Below are 18,210 nucleotides of genomic sequence, written 5' to 3'. Positions count from 1 at the left end.
CACGTTTAAACATTTTCCACGCTGTATTCTGAATCGACATCTTCTTCCTGAAGCTATGTTAGCCAATGATGAAAAAATACAAATACTGGTAAAAATACAGGTTCCCAATTTAAATCAGGTGATTTAAAGAGAGAAGAAATGTGACCCTATGGTAGTTATTTAGCTTGGTGTCTTGCAAGGAGAGGTATATAGTGCTGCTAAGTCAGCACCTCACTGCTGGTAAATGATGGTACAAAGTTGAGCTAGAGCTCAGGCAACCTGACTGCTCTGATGGCCTTTGGGATACAGCAGATGATGCCATCAAAAGCCCTGCCTCCTTCTATGATCCCATCTCTCATTGCTACCTTGAAAAAGTCCCTTCCACAGTGCAGCTGCACTATGCACAGACTTTTCATTGGCATTGCATGCTACTGGGCCTGTTGCTCACAAACATATATAAATAAACCTAATGGTACTCAAAAGCGTTCACACCAAGTAACATTTCAAATTTCCAGATGTGCTTAAACTGCAAGGGCCCTCTTCAACAGCTTAAGAATGGTGAATAAACTCACCCTCCATAGGCAGATAAAATGGACCAGGCTTTCCCTATGAGAAATACTGTACAACCACTTGTAAAAATAAATGCAAGATTTTTTTTTTCATTTATAAAGACCCACAGGAGCCAAAACTTTCATTCAGGTTCATACATGTAGCTGTGCATAAAATACATCTATCAAAAATCAATTTAACAGGACTACCTAGTATTGCTTACAGAACAAAATGCTCTTACTGGCAGGAAACCTAATACATCTCCTCAGGTAACTCAATTTCTGCTTATTAGGGTCTCTACAGTCTGAAAAAAAAATGTGAATTTATACCTGCAGATCTATATTTTACTGTGTGTAGTTAAATTGCAGAAGAGGACCTTTGTGGCTGAAATGCATCCAGCAAACTGAAACTTTAGCTCTCAGTGTTAAAGTAACATAACGACCTCACCCATATGAATCTCCCTGAGCCTTAGAGTCCTTCTTTCAGATGCTGCTATCTTGCCTGTAGTTGTTGGGGACAAAAGACAAGGCTTCTTCAGTAGTGGCAACACAAATATGGAATGACACACCCAGAGAGGACCATCAGGCCCCCACACTGAATGCTTTTAAATGAGACTTAAAACATTAGTCCACCTGACTTTTAACTGATTTTTGCCTGCTGTTTTATGATTTTACGGATTGCTCCTGATTTGCAATATTATTGCAAATTTCTTGTCTATAATTTCTGTTCTTTTATTGAAACTACTGGAACTGCTGTTTTGTGTTGTTTGGATTCTAGTTGTAAACCACTTTGGCCCAAATCCTAGCTAATTTTCTAGCACTGGCATAGCGGTACCAATGGAACATGTGCTACATCCTGCAGCTGGGTAGCATTCACAGAGGCTTTCTCAAAGTAAGGCAATGTTTGTTCCCTTACCTCAAAACTGCATTGCCCTTATGTCGGTGCTGGAAAATGGGTTAGGATTGCACCCTTTGTGTCACAGTTTTTAGAAAAGAGGTATATCAATCTTTTAAGTAAATAAATGTTTTATTTAGGGTACCATGACAGTTCCATTATGCGTATTACATGCATTTGCAAACAATGTACCCAGGAATATACCTGTACATTAATCTTTCTCAGTAATTATATAGATCGATTGAATAAATGTATTTGTGTAAGTGAGGGTGCATGCACATAGCATAATAAAATATTTTTGAATAATTTGTATCCTGATTTTTATAGTCTTTTCTAATTGTTAGGGATTCCCCCCCCCTCTTTTGTCTGTGTAATGCCTGCTGCTCTCTTATCAGGTTAATGTTTTGCTTTCCTTTGTTAGTATACACAAAAAGACAAGAATAGGTAAGTCAGTGAAATGTAAGGGAAGAGGAAAAAACAAAAATGAAAGAGACTATTTCTCAACAGTAAGATTGTGTGCAACAACCCAACATAAAAGAACCTGGAAGCAAAACCCAGCTTTTTTCAGTACACACAATTAGGATGGAATGAAAAAAATAATTCAAAAAGCCATAGAGGGAGGAAAGGATACATTATACAGAACAAAACCACAAGCACATTGACTACTATATTTATATTGCTTTTTCCATACTATATATTTTTAAAACTGCAGTAAAGGAATCTGTTTTCTAAGTGGTACTATTATGTATAAGAAAATATTGAATGCATGATGTAACATTCTGAGATGAATGAATAGCAGCAGCCTATTCTGAGATGAATGAATAGCAGCAGCCAAAGATAGTACTGATGTGCCAACAGTTTTGAACATTGTAAATGGATATGACTGAGGGAAAGCTGACCGGCAAAGGTAACACTCAGAAATGCTATGTACTGGGTTATACCAGTGATATGCATAGTGTCTAAGCAGAATGCATCATGGCACTGACACAGCCAAAACAAGAAAATCAAAGCATGATATAGTCCAAAGACTGCATGAATCTTAATGAAGCTACAATGTTGTGAATGAGTTTATCTGAGTACCTAGAGGTGGTTCAGGAGAAATACCAATGCTCTGCAGCAAAGCTTCTGTCTCCCTTCTCTTCCGGTCTAGATCAGAATCTTCCTGCGTTGGTTCCTTCTTTTGCTGAAAATCTGCCTGCAATAACAATAATGAATATTTCACTAAAGAGAAGAAACAAGGCAAAGGGAGCAGTAAGGAAAATGTGTTCTGTCTTATGCCATTACTGGTTGATAAATGGACCATCTATCATGTATGTGATAACCTGTGAGAGATACGTCTAGCAGACTTTCTCAGCAGCAGCATACTGCTGATGACTGGAGATTGGCAGACAGGGTGATTGTCTTTATATATTCTTGCTTATGCATATAGATGACCATTGTTTCTAAACTTCTGGTTACCCAACTGTTTCCAACAGTGTGGCAAGCAAAAACTCTCCAGAAAAATCTAAAAACAAAACATGAAGGTAATACCTTTCTCCTGTTCTTTGCACCTCCCCCAGTATCTGATATCTTGAGGACTATTGCCTGTGAACAGGGAAGCTATCATGATTAACAGCTATTAATAATCCTATGTTCCATAATTTTGTGTGGCCCCCTTTTCAGAGGCGTAGCTAGGTCATTTGACACCCAAGGCCCATAAAATTTTGTCACCCCATCTGACGTAATTAATTAATTATTATATTATATTATATTATATCATTCATTCATTCACATTTTTATACCACCCTCCTCTAAGCAGCTCAGGGTGGTGTACATGGTTCCTCCCCTTATTTTTTCCTCATAACAACCCCGTGAGGTAGGTGAGACAGAGATAATAATAGTCATGACATGAAATGAATAATAATAATGGCCAGAAAATAAATGCAGTGAATATTTCCCCACAAGCAATGGATGAAATTCTGCATAAAATGGTATATTACATGATGGTATTATTCCCAAAAGCCACAATTTTCAGAATTTTGGTCACTAGGAAGATTGTGGGGGATCCAGGCTTGGAGGGGGGGAGAGAAAAGGAGATTGTGGGGGATCCAGGCTTGGAGGGGGGGGAGAGTAAGGATATCACTATCAGGATTCACCCAGCTTTGCAAGTCTAAAAACAAGTAAAAATTCACCTTACAGCTGAAGCCTCTGTTTTATTCTTGGAGGAGGGGGGAGGCTTCCTTCTGGAGCATTTGTTGAGCTCCACTTTCATCAGATCGGGATCATGCAGCTAGCCTTACATTCACCTGTGCCCAACTTGACCAGGAACCAAGGCACGTTTGCCTACTTGTGAGTAAACGCGACCTTGTGGCTTCCTTTCACTTTCCATAGGGCTCAATACATTCCTCAGCTTGGAGGGAGTGACTTCATTCTTGGGTGTTTTTGGGGGGTTGCTTCCATTGGATAGGAATCATTCTGGTGTCATTGGATTCCTCTCAGCCTGCCCTTTCTGACAGACTAAGGCATGTCCACCTACTCACGAGTAAACATGCAATATGGCTCGGTTTCACTTTCCATAGGGCTCCATACATTTTTGGTTCTCTGGTTTTTTGGCCATAACCTTTGATGGAAAGGAGATATTTCACTCTGGTTTTTTGCATTGCATTGCATTGGAAATTCCACATCCAATGGTATATGGCATGATGGGGTTACTCCTAACCTTCGCAATGTTGGGTCATTTGTGGTGTCATCCCCCCAAGGGTGGTACCCAGGGAGGACTGCCCCCCGCCCCTCGCTAGCTACGCCACTGCCCCTTTTAAAAGCATTAAAACCAGTGGCCATACATTCTATAGAGAGACATGAAAGGTGCTTCTTTGGTCAAGTTATACTTTATGTGTCTTGCTAGTGTTTTCATACTGACTTTTCATATTTACTAGTGTTTATGATAAATATAGATACTGAACATCATAATGCATAAAGGAAAAATAGGTATCTGTAAACATGCAGTGGATATACACCAGAGAGTTGTCCCCAGTTGAAGTTCCCTAGGGCAGTGGCCTAAACTGATGATGTTACTTCCAGTCATGACATCACTTCCAGTCGGTCTCAACAGATTGTCATTCTAAAAAGGGGGTCACAGTGCTAAGAAGTTTGAGAACCACTGCCCTAGGGTGCCCTACTGCATGTCTCTGTGCATTATTAAATGTGTATTAAAGAAATTATTATATTTCTGTGTATTAAAGAAATACACACTTCCCTTTCATATTTTGCTCTGTTCACTGGGAGGCATGTGGTGTACAGGCCGCAAGCCTCTGCCACAGAAGATGTGAAATGAGGCCCTTTGACATGCAGTGATTTTGTATGTCCTACTCAGTTGCTTGTGGATGACTGTACAAACTGTATAAAATGGAAAAAAAAACCCAGACAAATTTCAGCATTGCCTTGTATCAAATCACATTCCCCAATAATTGTATGAAACACACGTACGATATTAAAGTGTCAGTTAAAAGCAAACCAGTTATTAGAAAAGGGATAACAGGTGCTTTAAACTGCAGCAAATGTTGACATCTGAAAGAAAAGAAACATAATCACTTAATGCTTCCTTGAGTTTGCATGAAAATGAATATCTGGTCCCTGCCAATTCTCATCTCTGTTTCGCTAAGTGAGTGAATAAAAAGAAGTACAAATCCCTTAATGAAAAACCTCACGCATACTGTCAAGGACAAATAAACTAATATGTCATTCAAACCTTAATAGAACCCAAAGATGTTCCAAAGCCAGGAGACAAAAATGCAACAGCAATTATCGTTTACTTTGCTGAAGAACAATAAGTGCAAATCTGCTACCTTAGCAACCAAGCTAGCCAGCCATAAGGGGCGGTGGAAGGGAGGCACAGGTTGTAACAGAACTAAAAAAAAAAATCATGCACCCACACACATACCTTCTTTGTTCCTACACATACAAAATCCTATTTCAAATCACTTTTTTAAAAACCTCTACATGCATCCCATGTATATACAGTTATCAGGGTTCTTACTCAGGTATTTCTAAACAAATGCTTAGAGTCATACAACCCACCGTTTTAGTTCATTTCCATTCACACTGATCCTAATATTTTTATTTTATAGATTGGGAACTTAAGTCAATAGGTTAGTTTTCCTTGTGCAGGAAGGAACTTTTGTTCTTACAGGAAGCCACACATGGTTAAATTGGAGATTCACTTTAATTAAAAGCCATTTCTGCCCAAAGTTGCATATATGCAACAGGGATCAAATGCGTACACTTGTGGGCTTGGCAGAAATGGGTTAACCAGCTGAAGTGCTACAGTCCAGCAACAACTGCACCATATGATTCTGATTACAGTGCAGCTCAGAAATCTTCAACAGGTGGATAGGAACCCAGATCACAATCTGGCCAGAGTTAGATTAGAACAGTGCTGTCACCACCATTTTGTTTTAAGGCTCAGGCCTACACAGTTTGAACAACAGCCAGGACTAGTGATCCTAGAAGTAAATCTCAAAGGAGACTAGGCTTTGGAGGGGTTGGTTTGGCCAAGCCCCTAACCTCCAGTAGGCCTTTGTATTTCAAAACTAAGTGCCTGCCGTTGCCTTGCTACTCTCTGCCCCTCCTGCTGCTCCGATTGACCTAGAAACTACCTATAAGAGAAGGGGCAAAATGACACAGTTGCAGCACACAGTGATTGGCCACCACCAGGCTCAAAAACAATAGGAAACATGGTTGCACACTCCCTCAGTGACCGTCCCTGCTGGACTTTTGAAGCTGGGTCGCAGTTATTGACAAGGTAAAGACCACTGCTGCAATTGGAATCTAAGCAGCAATAACAGGTCTATGGCCTTTTGGTGATCCAGGTCAGGCAGAACAAGTCACATGACCTCTCCAACAATTTAACATATCTGGGTGGGAGGACCAGCAGCGTCGCTAATGATCATGTAGCCCAGTGCCAAGCTCAAAATGTTGCCCCGGAAGTGATGTCACAACTGGAAGTGATGTCATGCCCGGGCTTTTTAAAAAGTGAAAATTGGGAGGAACCCACCTTGTCCTTCCAACAGCTCACCACTCACTTGCTCTGCTGCCTCCCCCCAGTCAGTGGCATAGCTAAGGCATCTATCCACTATCCAGGGTCAAAGAGGATTTTTTAGCCCCCCCCCCGCATGATAAAATCAAATTTAATTAAGTAAATAAGTAAAACGTTATTGGTTCCATACTGTATCATAATAACATCCCATTGGCACTCAGAACAATCCGTCTCATAGGTCAGTTTGGAGTTAAGCAAATTCACTTTTTGTTCCACAAGACAGTTGTGTTTTCATTTTCTGGTTAATTGGCCATAACTTTTGATAGAACACAGATATTCCAGTGCAGTTTGTTTCATTGCACTCTGCATTGAATTACCTTTCCAATGCTATATAACATGATGGTATTATTCATACATACCAAGATTTTCACAATTTTGGTTTTCAAGTTCAGTTTGTTGCCCCCTAAAGCTTGATGCCCGGTGCAATTACTACCCCCTGCACTGCCTTAGCTATGCCACTGGGGAAGACTACAGTTGTGTCAAACGATTAAAATCCATGTTGTTAAAAAAAGTCCAGTGTTTCATTCTGTAAATTTTTCAGAACTTTGTCAGGGAAAGAAGCCTTCATAGAACATATTGCTAGAGAGAAAGCCAGAAACAGCAGTTAAAGAGTATCACCCTCTAGATCTTTAACAAGGAGTTGATTGCTGATTGCATTCCATTTTGCTGATTGCATTCTTAAAGCAACCTCAGCCTAGTCACAGTATTCCATTTCTGTTGGGAACATCTTCCTTATAAAGCTCCTTAATGTTTGTTCTTTTTAGGACTGGAAGCCAGGTATTACTAATATTTAGATCAGGGGTGGGCAAACTTTCAACTTTAGGGGATCCTGGACCTTTTACAATTGTATAGAAAAGGGAATTTCAGCAGGTGCAGCTTGTCATCTCACTTATGACAAGCTGCACCTGCTGAAATTCTCTCCCCTACACAATTGTTAAAGGTCCAGGATCCCCTAAAGTTGAAAATTTGCCCACCCCCTGATGCAGAGCCTCTTCTTTTCTATTGATATTTTGAGGATGTTAAAATATTTCTATTGCTTCTCTGTAAAGTCTTGGGAAATAAAATCAATTATTAGAAAGAACCTGTGTTGCTTTGAAATTTATTTGATGACCCATTTCTGTTGCATGCTGTGCTATTGCCAATTGATCCGGGTGCAGCAGATGGTAGTGCCTCTCATGTTCCGCAGGTCTGGTTCTTAAAGAACGTTTGGTGGTGTCTATGTAGACACAATTACACTCACAAGGTATCCTATACATGCCAGGCATTCACATGACTTCTGTTCACTTTCAGTTTTCTGTTTAGTCCTAAACACAGTTTGTTGCAATCTCCAAACTGGCTAACTGCAGTCGCCCTCTACTTGAAACCTTGTTTTGAAGGAGGGTTCCAATCCAGGAATTTGTGCAAGATATTCTGTAAATCCAACCAAATATATGCTGGAAGGAAGACTTGGTAGGCGGGGTCATGCACATTTACCTCTTTCTTTTTTCTTTCTTCTTCCTTCCGTTTCTTCTCCTCCCTTATCTGAGCGAGCCGTTGTTTCTTGCGCTCCAGCTCTGCTTTTAAATCGCTCTTGTCTGACATGGTGACTTTCTGTAAGGAAGGGAAAACTGCCTGTGAAAAAATGCTAGAAACCAATGCAAAAGTAAGAATTAAATCTTTTTCTTCTTCTTCTTTTAAATGATACCAATTGAGGGTTTCTGACAATGGGTCTGGTGCTGCTGTAAGCATACCCTAGAAATATCCTGGACAGTTGGAAATCAGTAAAAGTTTAAAACAAGTAAGTGTATTCAATAGGCAATGACTGGATTTTAAAAGGGGCATCTTACTGTTCAATTCTATGCATGTCTTGGAAGTAAGCCACACTGAGTTCAACAGGAGTCATTCCCAGGAAAGTATTATAGGACTAAATAAATGTACCACAAACCTAATTTAAGTGTTTTGCCAGTTCAAGCCCAAATGTGGTTCTGTTATTATGATAGAAAGCTACAAAGGCCTGAGACCCAGATTTTGAAGTCTAAGGCTGATCCCATCTCAGCACCTTTTTCTCAGGTTAGCCACCTTGAAGGGGACATAATTCAGTAGACTGGTGCTGACTTCCAATTAACTATGGTTAACAAATTGAAACCAGCCTTAGGATACATGAGTCCTTTCTCTGCAGCAAATTATCCCTTAATTGTGGTTGAACAGTTTGCTGGCATTAATACTGGTCTCAACTGCAGTTAAACCTAATAGGGAAGTTCTTAGCCACCACAGCCTGCAGTTTCTGATCCAGATGGAAGAGAAACCCTGGTTGTCCATAATCACAGTTAACAAAATGACATCTCAGAAATTGAGGGGGGAATTAAGATTCAGAGACTGATGGGCAAGGGAAATCATTTCAGTATGGGAACTATACTATAGATCAGCATGTAATGGCATCATTATTGATTTAGCTAAACACTGTTCAGCACATAAAGATTCCTTTACAGCACTGAGTCAAACCTCGAAACTAAAGCCAATTATGCATTCCTTTTTTTATTTTTGCTTTATGCCTCACTAATCAAATATACTAACAGAGCTTTGAATAATCAGCGCCAATTCCATGTACAGACTGCTGAGGGCTATTATCTAATGGGTGCAAAAGGACTTTAAATGGGTGTCAAGGCCCACACTAACAGGAAACCAGATATGCCAAATATGTCCATTAAAAGATATACTCTCAAAATGTTACTTTCTTCCAAGCTACCCAGACACAGTTCACAAGTTCTTCTGTGACATGTTTCAAATTGCACATATAAGGTAACCTTGGCAGTTGCCAGTGGAAGCTTCTCTCCCAGTGATAATACCAACTTTGAAGGAGGAGGTCATTATTGACAGAATAAGGGAAAATTATTATTAATCAATATAGCACCATCAATTGGTACAAAAGTAATGCCTCCTATATTTTTTTTATTTCAAATCTGATGCCACATAATGTTGTTTTACTGGATGGTCACTAGATGTGTTTAGTTTCACCATGCACTAAGGCAATGTGATACCTCACGTGACTGTGGCACATGAAATGTTCAAAATGGTGGACGTTTCAGATACTCATATAAAACAGTTCAAAATGTTTTATAGTTCCTTACTATGGAAGATATCAGTTCAATTGAAATCCATACTCATTACACAAAATGAGATGACAGGACTTTGCCTGAGTTTGCAATCTCGACAGATACCAAGACTGCAATTGTATACTATACACAGTTATCTGAAAGTATGTCCCACTGAACTTGAGATGGAATTTCTCACAGATTACAAGCTGCACCTGCTGAAATTCCCTTATCTAAACAATTGTTAAAGGTCCCGAAGCCCTAAAGTTGAAATGTTGGCCACCCCTGCACTATACCATGGCATAGACCCCAGCTTCCTCCAAAAACTAGTCAGTGGGATGGCGTCAAAGGATGCTGAATTTCTAGCACCCAACACTTGATCAGGGAGCAGGCAGAGTTGCCACAGGAGCCCAATGCAGGATTTTTGCCAGGGCCTCCAGCGACTACTGCTGGTACTGCAAGTTGCCCAGAGGTCCCAGAGTGACATTCCTAGAATGTCCAAGGAATCTGTTGAGGGAAGAGCTGTCAGCAACCACATGCAGATCTTGGATGTAGAGCCTAATGGTTAGCACACTCTCTCAGTGGCGTTCCTAGGGGGTAAAGGAGGCAAATGCCCCAGGGTGCTATGTGTCTGAGGGCAGCACACCTTCCTCACCCGCTAATCACTGCCCCCACCCCTGTCCGGGGGCCTTCTGAGGCAGCCAGAAGGATGGCCTTAGAAGGCTTTTGGAGAGCCAGGGAGGCTACGCACAGCCTCCCTGGCCCTCCAAAGGCTCCCAGATGGCTAGAGATGGCACTCAGGTCACAAGAGGGGCGACAACCTGAGTCCTGGCCTTGGGTGACACAGGGGCCAGAATGTCAGTGCACTCACTCCTTTCTGCTCTCTTCTCTCTGCTATATGGACATGCAGTTGAGTGGGAAATGGGGAAAAGCCTTAGCAGAATGGATCTGCTGCCACCAGTACAGGAGATTGACTAGCCAGAGGGGCTCCCTGGGAAAAAAAAACCCTCCTAGACAAATGTTGAATTTCAGGGGTTCCTATCAAAATTATTCACAGTAGTTCCTGCAGTGTGGGGAGACATGAAAATCCACTGTACTTCCCATATGAGGAACCAGGCAGACACAAGGTTAAAATGTAAATGGTGTATTAAATGTCTAATAAAAGCAAAAGAGAATAACAAAACCAAATGAACAAAAAGAGAGAGTAAGGAGAAATTAATTTTGCAGAAGAAAATAAGAAAGACAGAAAGAACCAAGGAACAAACACAGAAAAATGCAAGGATTTATAGCAGAACCATGACTCTTTCTCCACTATCACCTGCTGAAGGGAACAATTCACCCTGACAGACATATGTGAGTGTTGATGTGGTGCAAGGTTCTATGGATAAAGACTGCTCCTTTAAATATGTCCTTCCACCTAGGTAGCCAGACAAGGGAGGATATGAGGACATAGCTGGGCCTCAAACATTCTTGGAGCAAATTGTTGGACTGGAGCTGTCCAAGGTCCTGCAGCTCCAACTCCAATCTGACTCTTTTTGCTACCAATTGATTTATGATTGCTGGCCTTTTGAATACTCTCATCTGGGTCTGACCTCCACCCCAGAAATCTCTTCTTGCCCCATGAGCTCACTGTCACAGTTAGGGCAGGCCAATGAACCTGTGAACAATCCCACCACATAACCCAAGAAATGCAATTAATCTAACATCTTTAACAGATATCAACAAATCTGCTTAAAATTGCTGTACACACTAACCACTGGATGAGTGTAGGAACCACAGTGAACAGACTAAGGCACTTCTCGCCAGGTTGCAAACCACCCTAAACATGCATCAACTGTGGCACGATAAATGTGAAGTGTAATGGCACTTGCATGTGGATGACTGGCTCACCACTAACAGGGATCTAGCACTTAGAGCAATTTCAAGTGGCCACTGCAAGCTTAAATAATCATGTGAAATAGCTTTCAGTGTAGAGGCTCTATCTACAAGAGACATCAATTCAGAATTTACAGTCCTGACCCATAACGTTAAATGAAAGCCCACACAAACAACTGGGTAGTTTATTCTTCCTTTGCCTGACAAAGAATAGTTCAGTTGGCATAAGAGAAGCAACCTCACTCTATAATTATTGCTTCAATTGCTGTATTGAATTTTGATGGGCATGCTGATATAAATGTCTGCCAGCATTCATATCAAAACCCTATTAAGATGATGGTGCTATTGGGTTGAATGGATTTGGATTATAGAGATCCTCTTTGAACTAGATACTGCTCCTCATTGCAATTCTTTTATTCTTGAGGTTGGTGACAAAGACTGAGATTCCAATCTCCACCCATAAAATATGTTTTGTCTGATAGAAGAAATCCTGAGAATTTATCTAGTTTCCAGCTGCTTGGCAGATATGAATAGATTTCCCAAATGAGTAGCTAAGGCCATTAGAGGAAACAACTTTCTCTTTTGCCTGCTGTTTTGTTTTTCATCAATTCTTTGTAATATTTGATCCCAATGTCATATGGGATACATGTCTGAATACATATCTAGTTTTTAACCCAGTAGCTGGATGCTCACTGAATGTACTTTTCGAACACTTGAAAAAGACTTAAGGGACAAAGACTACCATGCTTAGAAGGCTGGGAGCAAAACATCAAGAGTGAAGGCAAGCATACACAAGACAGCAGCAACCAGCACGGCTATTGAGTTTCACAGTAGAGTTTCAAGGGGAAAAAAGGTGAAACAAAAATATCTGGCACAAGAAGTCAAGGCTGGCACTTGGCCACTCCTTCAGCTATGGCCCCATTTTATTTATTCCCTGTTCATACAGCCTTCCTCCAAGCTAAGTATGGCATATGTGAACTCCTCCTCCCATTTTATTTTTATTTTTAATGTTCAGTATATTTGCCACTTTTTAATATAAGTAGTTCACAAAGTGGTTAACATAGTAAAATAAATCAAATGGTGCCCTGTCCCCAAAGGGTTCAAAAAAAAAAATTACAGAAAAGACACCAGCAACAGCTACTGGAAAAGACTGTGGTGAAAACGGACAGTTGCTCTCCCCCTTCTAAATATAAGATGACACCACTTTAAAATGTGCCCCATTGCCCATTTAGCAGGGCAAATTTTATCCTCCTAACAACCCTATGAAGTGGGTAAAGTGGGCTAGGCTGAGGGATGGTGAATGGCCCAAGGTAACTCTACAAACTTCATGGTAGAGCAAGAATTTAACCCAAGTCTTCCTGCTCCTAGGCTGCAATCCTATCCACCCTTTCCTGGGAGTAAGTCTCACTGAACACAATGGGACTTACTTCTGCGTAGACATGCATAGGATTGAGCTACCAGTCTAGTACACTAACCACTATGCAGCACTGGCTCCCATAAACAGTCCTATTATTGCTTGGCATCTCACTAATCAAGACAATAATATAGTTGCATTAGAATTACAGTTTAACAGCCATGAAACCTACATGTTGGATGACCGAAGTCTTTCTGCTGTTTTAAAATTTCCAGGACTCGAGTTACCCTTTCATTTCAGATATGTTGTGTGTAATTAAATAGGCTGTGATTTTAAATGGCAGCACAAAACCATCAGTCTGAGATGCAATCAGTAGTTTCATGGTATTTAAACGGGGCTACTGTGTGGAATTAACTAGACTCTGCACCTTTTTTTCTCATTAGTAACGCGATCTGCTTTCTCCACATACAGAAAATGGATGGGAAATAATGGAACAGTTTTCCCACAGGCCTTCTCAGCACAAATGCCGAATGACATCACCACTTTTGTCATCTGCACAATACCATCCTGTCTGGTCAGCACAATTTTTTATTATTACAACTTTGAAGACAGTTGAAAGGGGAGGTGCAATGGACACAAGCCAAGCATGAGAACAGATAATTTCACACTTAAAGGGCTGTGCGCTTGTAAGATTTTTAGGTCAGCTTCCTAATTTAGTCCCAGAAGTTCAGATATCAGGGAAATTGTTTTTTGTTAAAGAGCTCCCAAAAGCATTTATAATGATTTCACTTTGTGTGTGTGCTTTTTTTAGGTACTGGGATTTGTCACACTTAGCTCTGTTCCATGATAAGGGAACACACAGGTAGTGGCTTTGCATGAAGAAGGTACCAAATTTAATCCCTCTCCAGCAAAAAGGCTCTTGGATAGCATGGCTTAGAAGGACCACTACCTAAGACTTTGGAGGGCCACTGCTAGTCAGGGTGAAAATACTGGAGTAGGTGAACCAAGATCAGATTCAAAATGACACAGCTTTACATGTTTGAACTAAAGCCTGTCTCTGGTAGCAGTTACCATCTCATTCCTGTATTACTTTCAGGCAAGTGAGAGCTCCCAAGGATCTACTGACAATCAGGAGTTTAGAAGAGCTAAGTCCACTCACAGCTTTCTTAACTCTGCTGGCATTTTAAACTACTATACTACGTAGCTCTCATCTTTATTATATCAAGTATAACAAAGTTTCAGATTCCAGCTAGTTTTTTTTGTTTGTTTGTTTTTTTTGGCCTGGGTAGAACAATCTAAGGACAAACAAATTATTAAATAAACAGAAAGTTAAGGAACACTGATTTAGGTTGCAATCCTATCCACACTTACCTGGGAGCAAGCCCCATTGACTATATGAGACTGGATGCCATCTTATATTAATACATCTTGGGGGGAGGGGAGCAGTAACAGGTCTAGAAAAAAAAGCAGTAACAGGGTCTAGAGAGAGGACAACAAGGGCTGAAATTGTCCTTGCACATCAGATACCAATCCAAATGCATGAATGTCCTATTTCATAGGAGAACAACTTGAACATTTTAGCCAGACTCTGGGACTAAACCCTAGTTACAAGTCCTGAGTTTTTAAAAAAATCCTCCAAATACGAACAATTTAAGCATGCTTACCAGAAAATGTCCCACTAAAATAAATGATATTTATCTATTTATTTATTTAAGAAATTTATACCAGCTGCACTAGTACATAATGTGCGCCGGCCTACTTGTGCCAGATCCAGTCCCTGCGCTAGCTGGAGCAGGTAAGTTTATACCGGGCAGGAGGTGGGAGAAGATGAAGAGGGGCATTTCTGGGTGGGGGAGGGTGGAACAGGGGAGGATCAGGTCCAGAAGGGGGTGGGATCAGCTGCGGCAGCACATGCTGTATCCTAGCCCCCACTCCTGGGCCCTACATGGGCTTCTCAGATTTGCACCTGCTAAATTCAAGTAGTCCCATTGGGCAGGATGGACTTTTATCCAGGGTAAGGGGGAAAATATCCCCTTACCCTGAGGTGACCTCCAGCCTTCTCCTGACCTGCTTTGGATACAGCGCAGGCCATTGTGACCGGCTGTACCAGCGCAGGTTAGGACTGCATTGTAAAGTGACTTTTGGTCTTAAATAATGCATGACCCAAAAAACAACAGGACAACAAAATTCCCATATTATTCTACATGACATTATTTTGAAATGTGAAGGCAGCTAACAGCAATGTTACTGAATGTAAAAAAAAGTACATCCAATTGTTAAAAATAATCTACCCTCTTTGTTCTGTTTTGCTAATGCAGGAATCCAGAAAATCCAGAATCTATCTTACCATTGAGAACTAAGAAGCTATGTTTCATACTTCTTTATGTGATGCTCATGAGGACATAATTCCCAGCACAGAATGCTACACAATTAAAAAAACAAAAAAAACTACCAGACCAAGCAGATGTTGCAGATGTTTCAATTTAGGGAATCAATAGCAGTTTCATATTTGTCCCAGTTACCAACTGACCTGGTGACTTAATTGATTCTTGTAGTGTTGGCCTAAATGTACAATGCAGGATGAATTGTTTGCTTGCCCTATGCCAGGGGATTCAGTGCATTGGCTCTCCATTAAATATATGTTTGTTAAAGTGACAGAAAGGAAGGTCATAGAAAGGTGAAGGTTAGAAAGACCCAGCATGTCCTTTTAAAACTATATCTTGGAAACATTTTTATACAACACTATCTAAGGAAAATGGGTAATAATGTTAGAAGATGTCCATATGAAATTAAAGTGCATGAAATTAAAGGAGAGACAGAGAGAAGAGCATCCTAACCCCTAACAAATTGTGTAGTTGGGATGTCACAATGATTAAGTGAAATCTATTTCCATGTTTTTAGGCTCAACAGATGATATTGACAATTTATTCTTTGATAATAAAGAATTTGAACTACAAATTCAAAAACTACAAAAATTAGAGACATGCAAGGAGAAAAAGAAAGTATGGCAAGTTATTGAGAGAGCTTGGAGAGCTGCCTTAGAGAGCTACACAGACTGCATCTCTGTCCCAACTACAGAAATGAATGTACCCATGCTATTGCTGCCACAGAATTTTGACCACAGCCACTCTCAGGTTCCATCCTTTGCACTTTTTCAAGTAGGAGCTCCTCTCTTGTTTAGCAGGAGGAGAGTAACTGGCCCTCCTCACTCCAGCAGTGTCTTCTTTAGTGACGGTCTGCTGCTGTTCTTTTGCATCTTTTTAGATTGTGAGCCCTTTTGGGACAGGGAGCCATTAGTTATTTGATTTTCTCTGTAAACCACTTTGTGAACTTTTTGTTGAAAAGCGGTATATAAATACTGTTGTTATTGTTATTGTTATTGTTATTGTTATTGTTATTGTTATTGTTATTGTTATTAATAATAATAATAATAATAATAATAATAATAATAATAATAATAATAATAATAATAATAATAATAATAATAATAATTTTACAGTTTTAGTCAGCTGTCCACTTTTTTCTTCATTCATTTTTGATCATCAGTTGATCATCAGTGGCTGGCTCCACTGTACCCTGTAGCCCACATCTCCAGATGCTCAGTTGGCCCAACACCTGATGCTGTCGTTGTTGACCCGGGCCATGACAGATCTGGTATGGAATTCTTCTTTTTTGTATTCATCATATGATGGTGGGGTGGGAGCGCTTGGTTTGGCCCCTCAGCCTTGCTCTTTCTGGCTTGGGTGACCCTGTTGGTAGAATACACTACAGCATAGTGTATTTACCAGCTGATAAATGTTGTGGGTTTTGTGTGTATACGATCATTATCAGCTGTGTTATCATTTTGAATAAAATAATATTAATATTAATATTAATATTAATTATCAGAACTAATCAATCAGAATTAATATTATTCATCATCAGATCTACTGCCAACTGATCAAGGGAATCTTCCCTATTTTTAGGCTGTAGCAAAGATCATCCTATATTCTTGGGGTAGCTGTGTTTTCCCATGTAAATATGCATATAGCATATTGACTGTAACAATTCAGTGGTTCCACACTGTAAGCACTACAAAGCCCATGCTTCAGTACAATCTCAACCAAACCAGCATCCAGCTTGCACAATGATTCCTCACACTTAAGCGCTACAAGCTCATTCAGTCCACAAAATATGCATCCTGAGCACCTATGAATGAATGGCTATTTTGGAACAGACCCAGAAATTCTGAAGAAATATACTGCTCAAAACAATAAAGGGAACACTTAAACAACACAATGTCACTCCAAGTCAATCACACTTCTGTGAAATCAAACTGTCCACCTAGGAAGCCACACCGATTGACAATCAAGTTCACATGCTGTTGCACAAATGGAGTAGACAACAGGTGGAAATCATAGGCAAGTAACAAGATACCCCCAATAAAGGAGTGGTTCTGCAGGTGGTGACCACAGACCACTTCGCAGTCCCTATGCTTTCTTGCTGATGTTTGGGTGACCTTTGAATGCTGGCGGTGCTGTCACTCTAGTGGCAGCATGAGTCGGAGTCTGCAACCCACACAAGTGGCTCAGGTAGTGCAGCTCATCCAGGATGGCACATCAATGCGAGCTGTGGCAAGAAGGTTTGCTGTGTCTGTCAGTGTAGTGTCCAGAGCATGGAGGCGCTACCAGGAGACAAGCCAGTACACCAGGAGACGTGGAGGAGGCCGTAGGTGGGCAACAACCCAGCATCAGGACCGCTACCTCCGCCTTCGTGCCAGGAGGAACAGGAGGAGCACTGCCAGAGCCCTGCAAAATGACCTCCAGCAGGCCACAAATGTGCATGTGTCTGCTCAAACGGTCAGAAACAGACTCCATGAGGGTGGTATGAGGGCCCGACGTCCACAGGTGGGGGTTGTGCTGACAGCCCGACACCGTGCAGGACGTTTGGCATTTGCCAGAGAACACCAAGATTGGCAACCTTACCACTGGCGCCCTGTGCTCTTCACAGATAAAAGCAGGTTCACACTGAGCACATGTGACAGACGTGACAGTCTGGAGACGGCAGGGAAAACGTTCTGCTGCCTGCAACATCCTCCAGCATGCCCGGTTTGACAGTGGGTCAGTAATGGTGTGGGGTGGCATTTCTTTGGGGGGCCGCACAGCCCTCCATGTGCTCGCCAGAGGTAGCCTGACTGCCATTAGGTACCGAGATGAGATCCTCAGACCACTTGTGAGACCATATGCTGGCGCAGTTGGCCCTGGGTTCCTCCTAATGCAGGACAATGCTAGACCTCATGTGGCTGGAGTGTGTCAGCAGTTCCTGCAAGATGAAGGCATTGATGCTATGGACTGGCCCACCCGTTCCCCAGACCTGAATCCAATTGAGCACATCTGGGACATCATGTCTCGCTCCATCCACCAGTGCCACGTTGC

General features: G+C 41.2%; 1 protein-coding gene across 2 annotated transcripts in view; it reads right to left on the bottom strand.

Moving 5' to 3' along the window:
* Window positions 1–18,210, bottom strand: part of DYNC1I1 (dynein cytoplasmic 1 intermediate chain 1) — a 251,207-nt gene that overhangs the window by 194,149 nt on the left and 38,848 nt on the right. For both annotated transcript variants that reach the window (XM_066627128.1, XM_066627126.1), the window contains exons 2-3: window positions 7,970–8,086; window positions 2,503–2,617 (exon numbers count right to left, since the gene is read on the bottom strand). In XM_066627128.1, coding sequence (XP_066483225.1) covers window positions 2,503–2,617; window positions 7,970–8,077 — 223 coding nt within the window. In that variant the 5' untranslated portion in view covers window positions 8,078–8,086. The remainder of the gene's footprint in view (window positions 1–2,502; window positions 2,618–7,969; window positions 8,087–18,210) is intronic.

The sequence above is a fragment of the Tiliqua scincoides genome, chromosome 5, assembly GCF_035046505.1.
Source record: "Tiliqua scincoides isolate rTilSci1 chromosome 5, rTilSci1.hap2, whole genome shotgun sequence".
Lineage (NCBI taxonomy): Eukaryota > Metazoa > Chordata > Lepidosauria > Squamata > Scincidae > Tiliqua > Tiliqua scincoides.
Note: the sequence above shows the minus strand (reverse complement) of the source record. Positions and strands in the feature narration are given on the sequence as shown.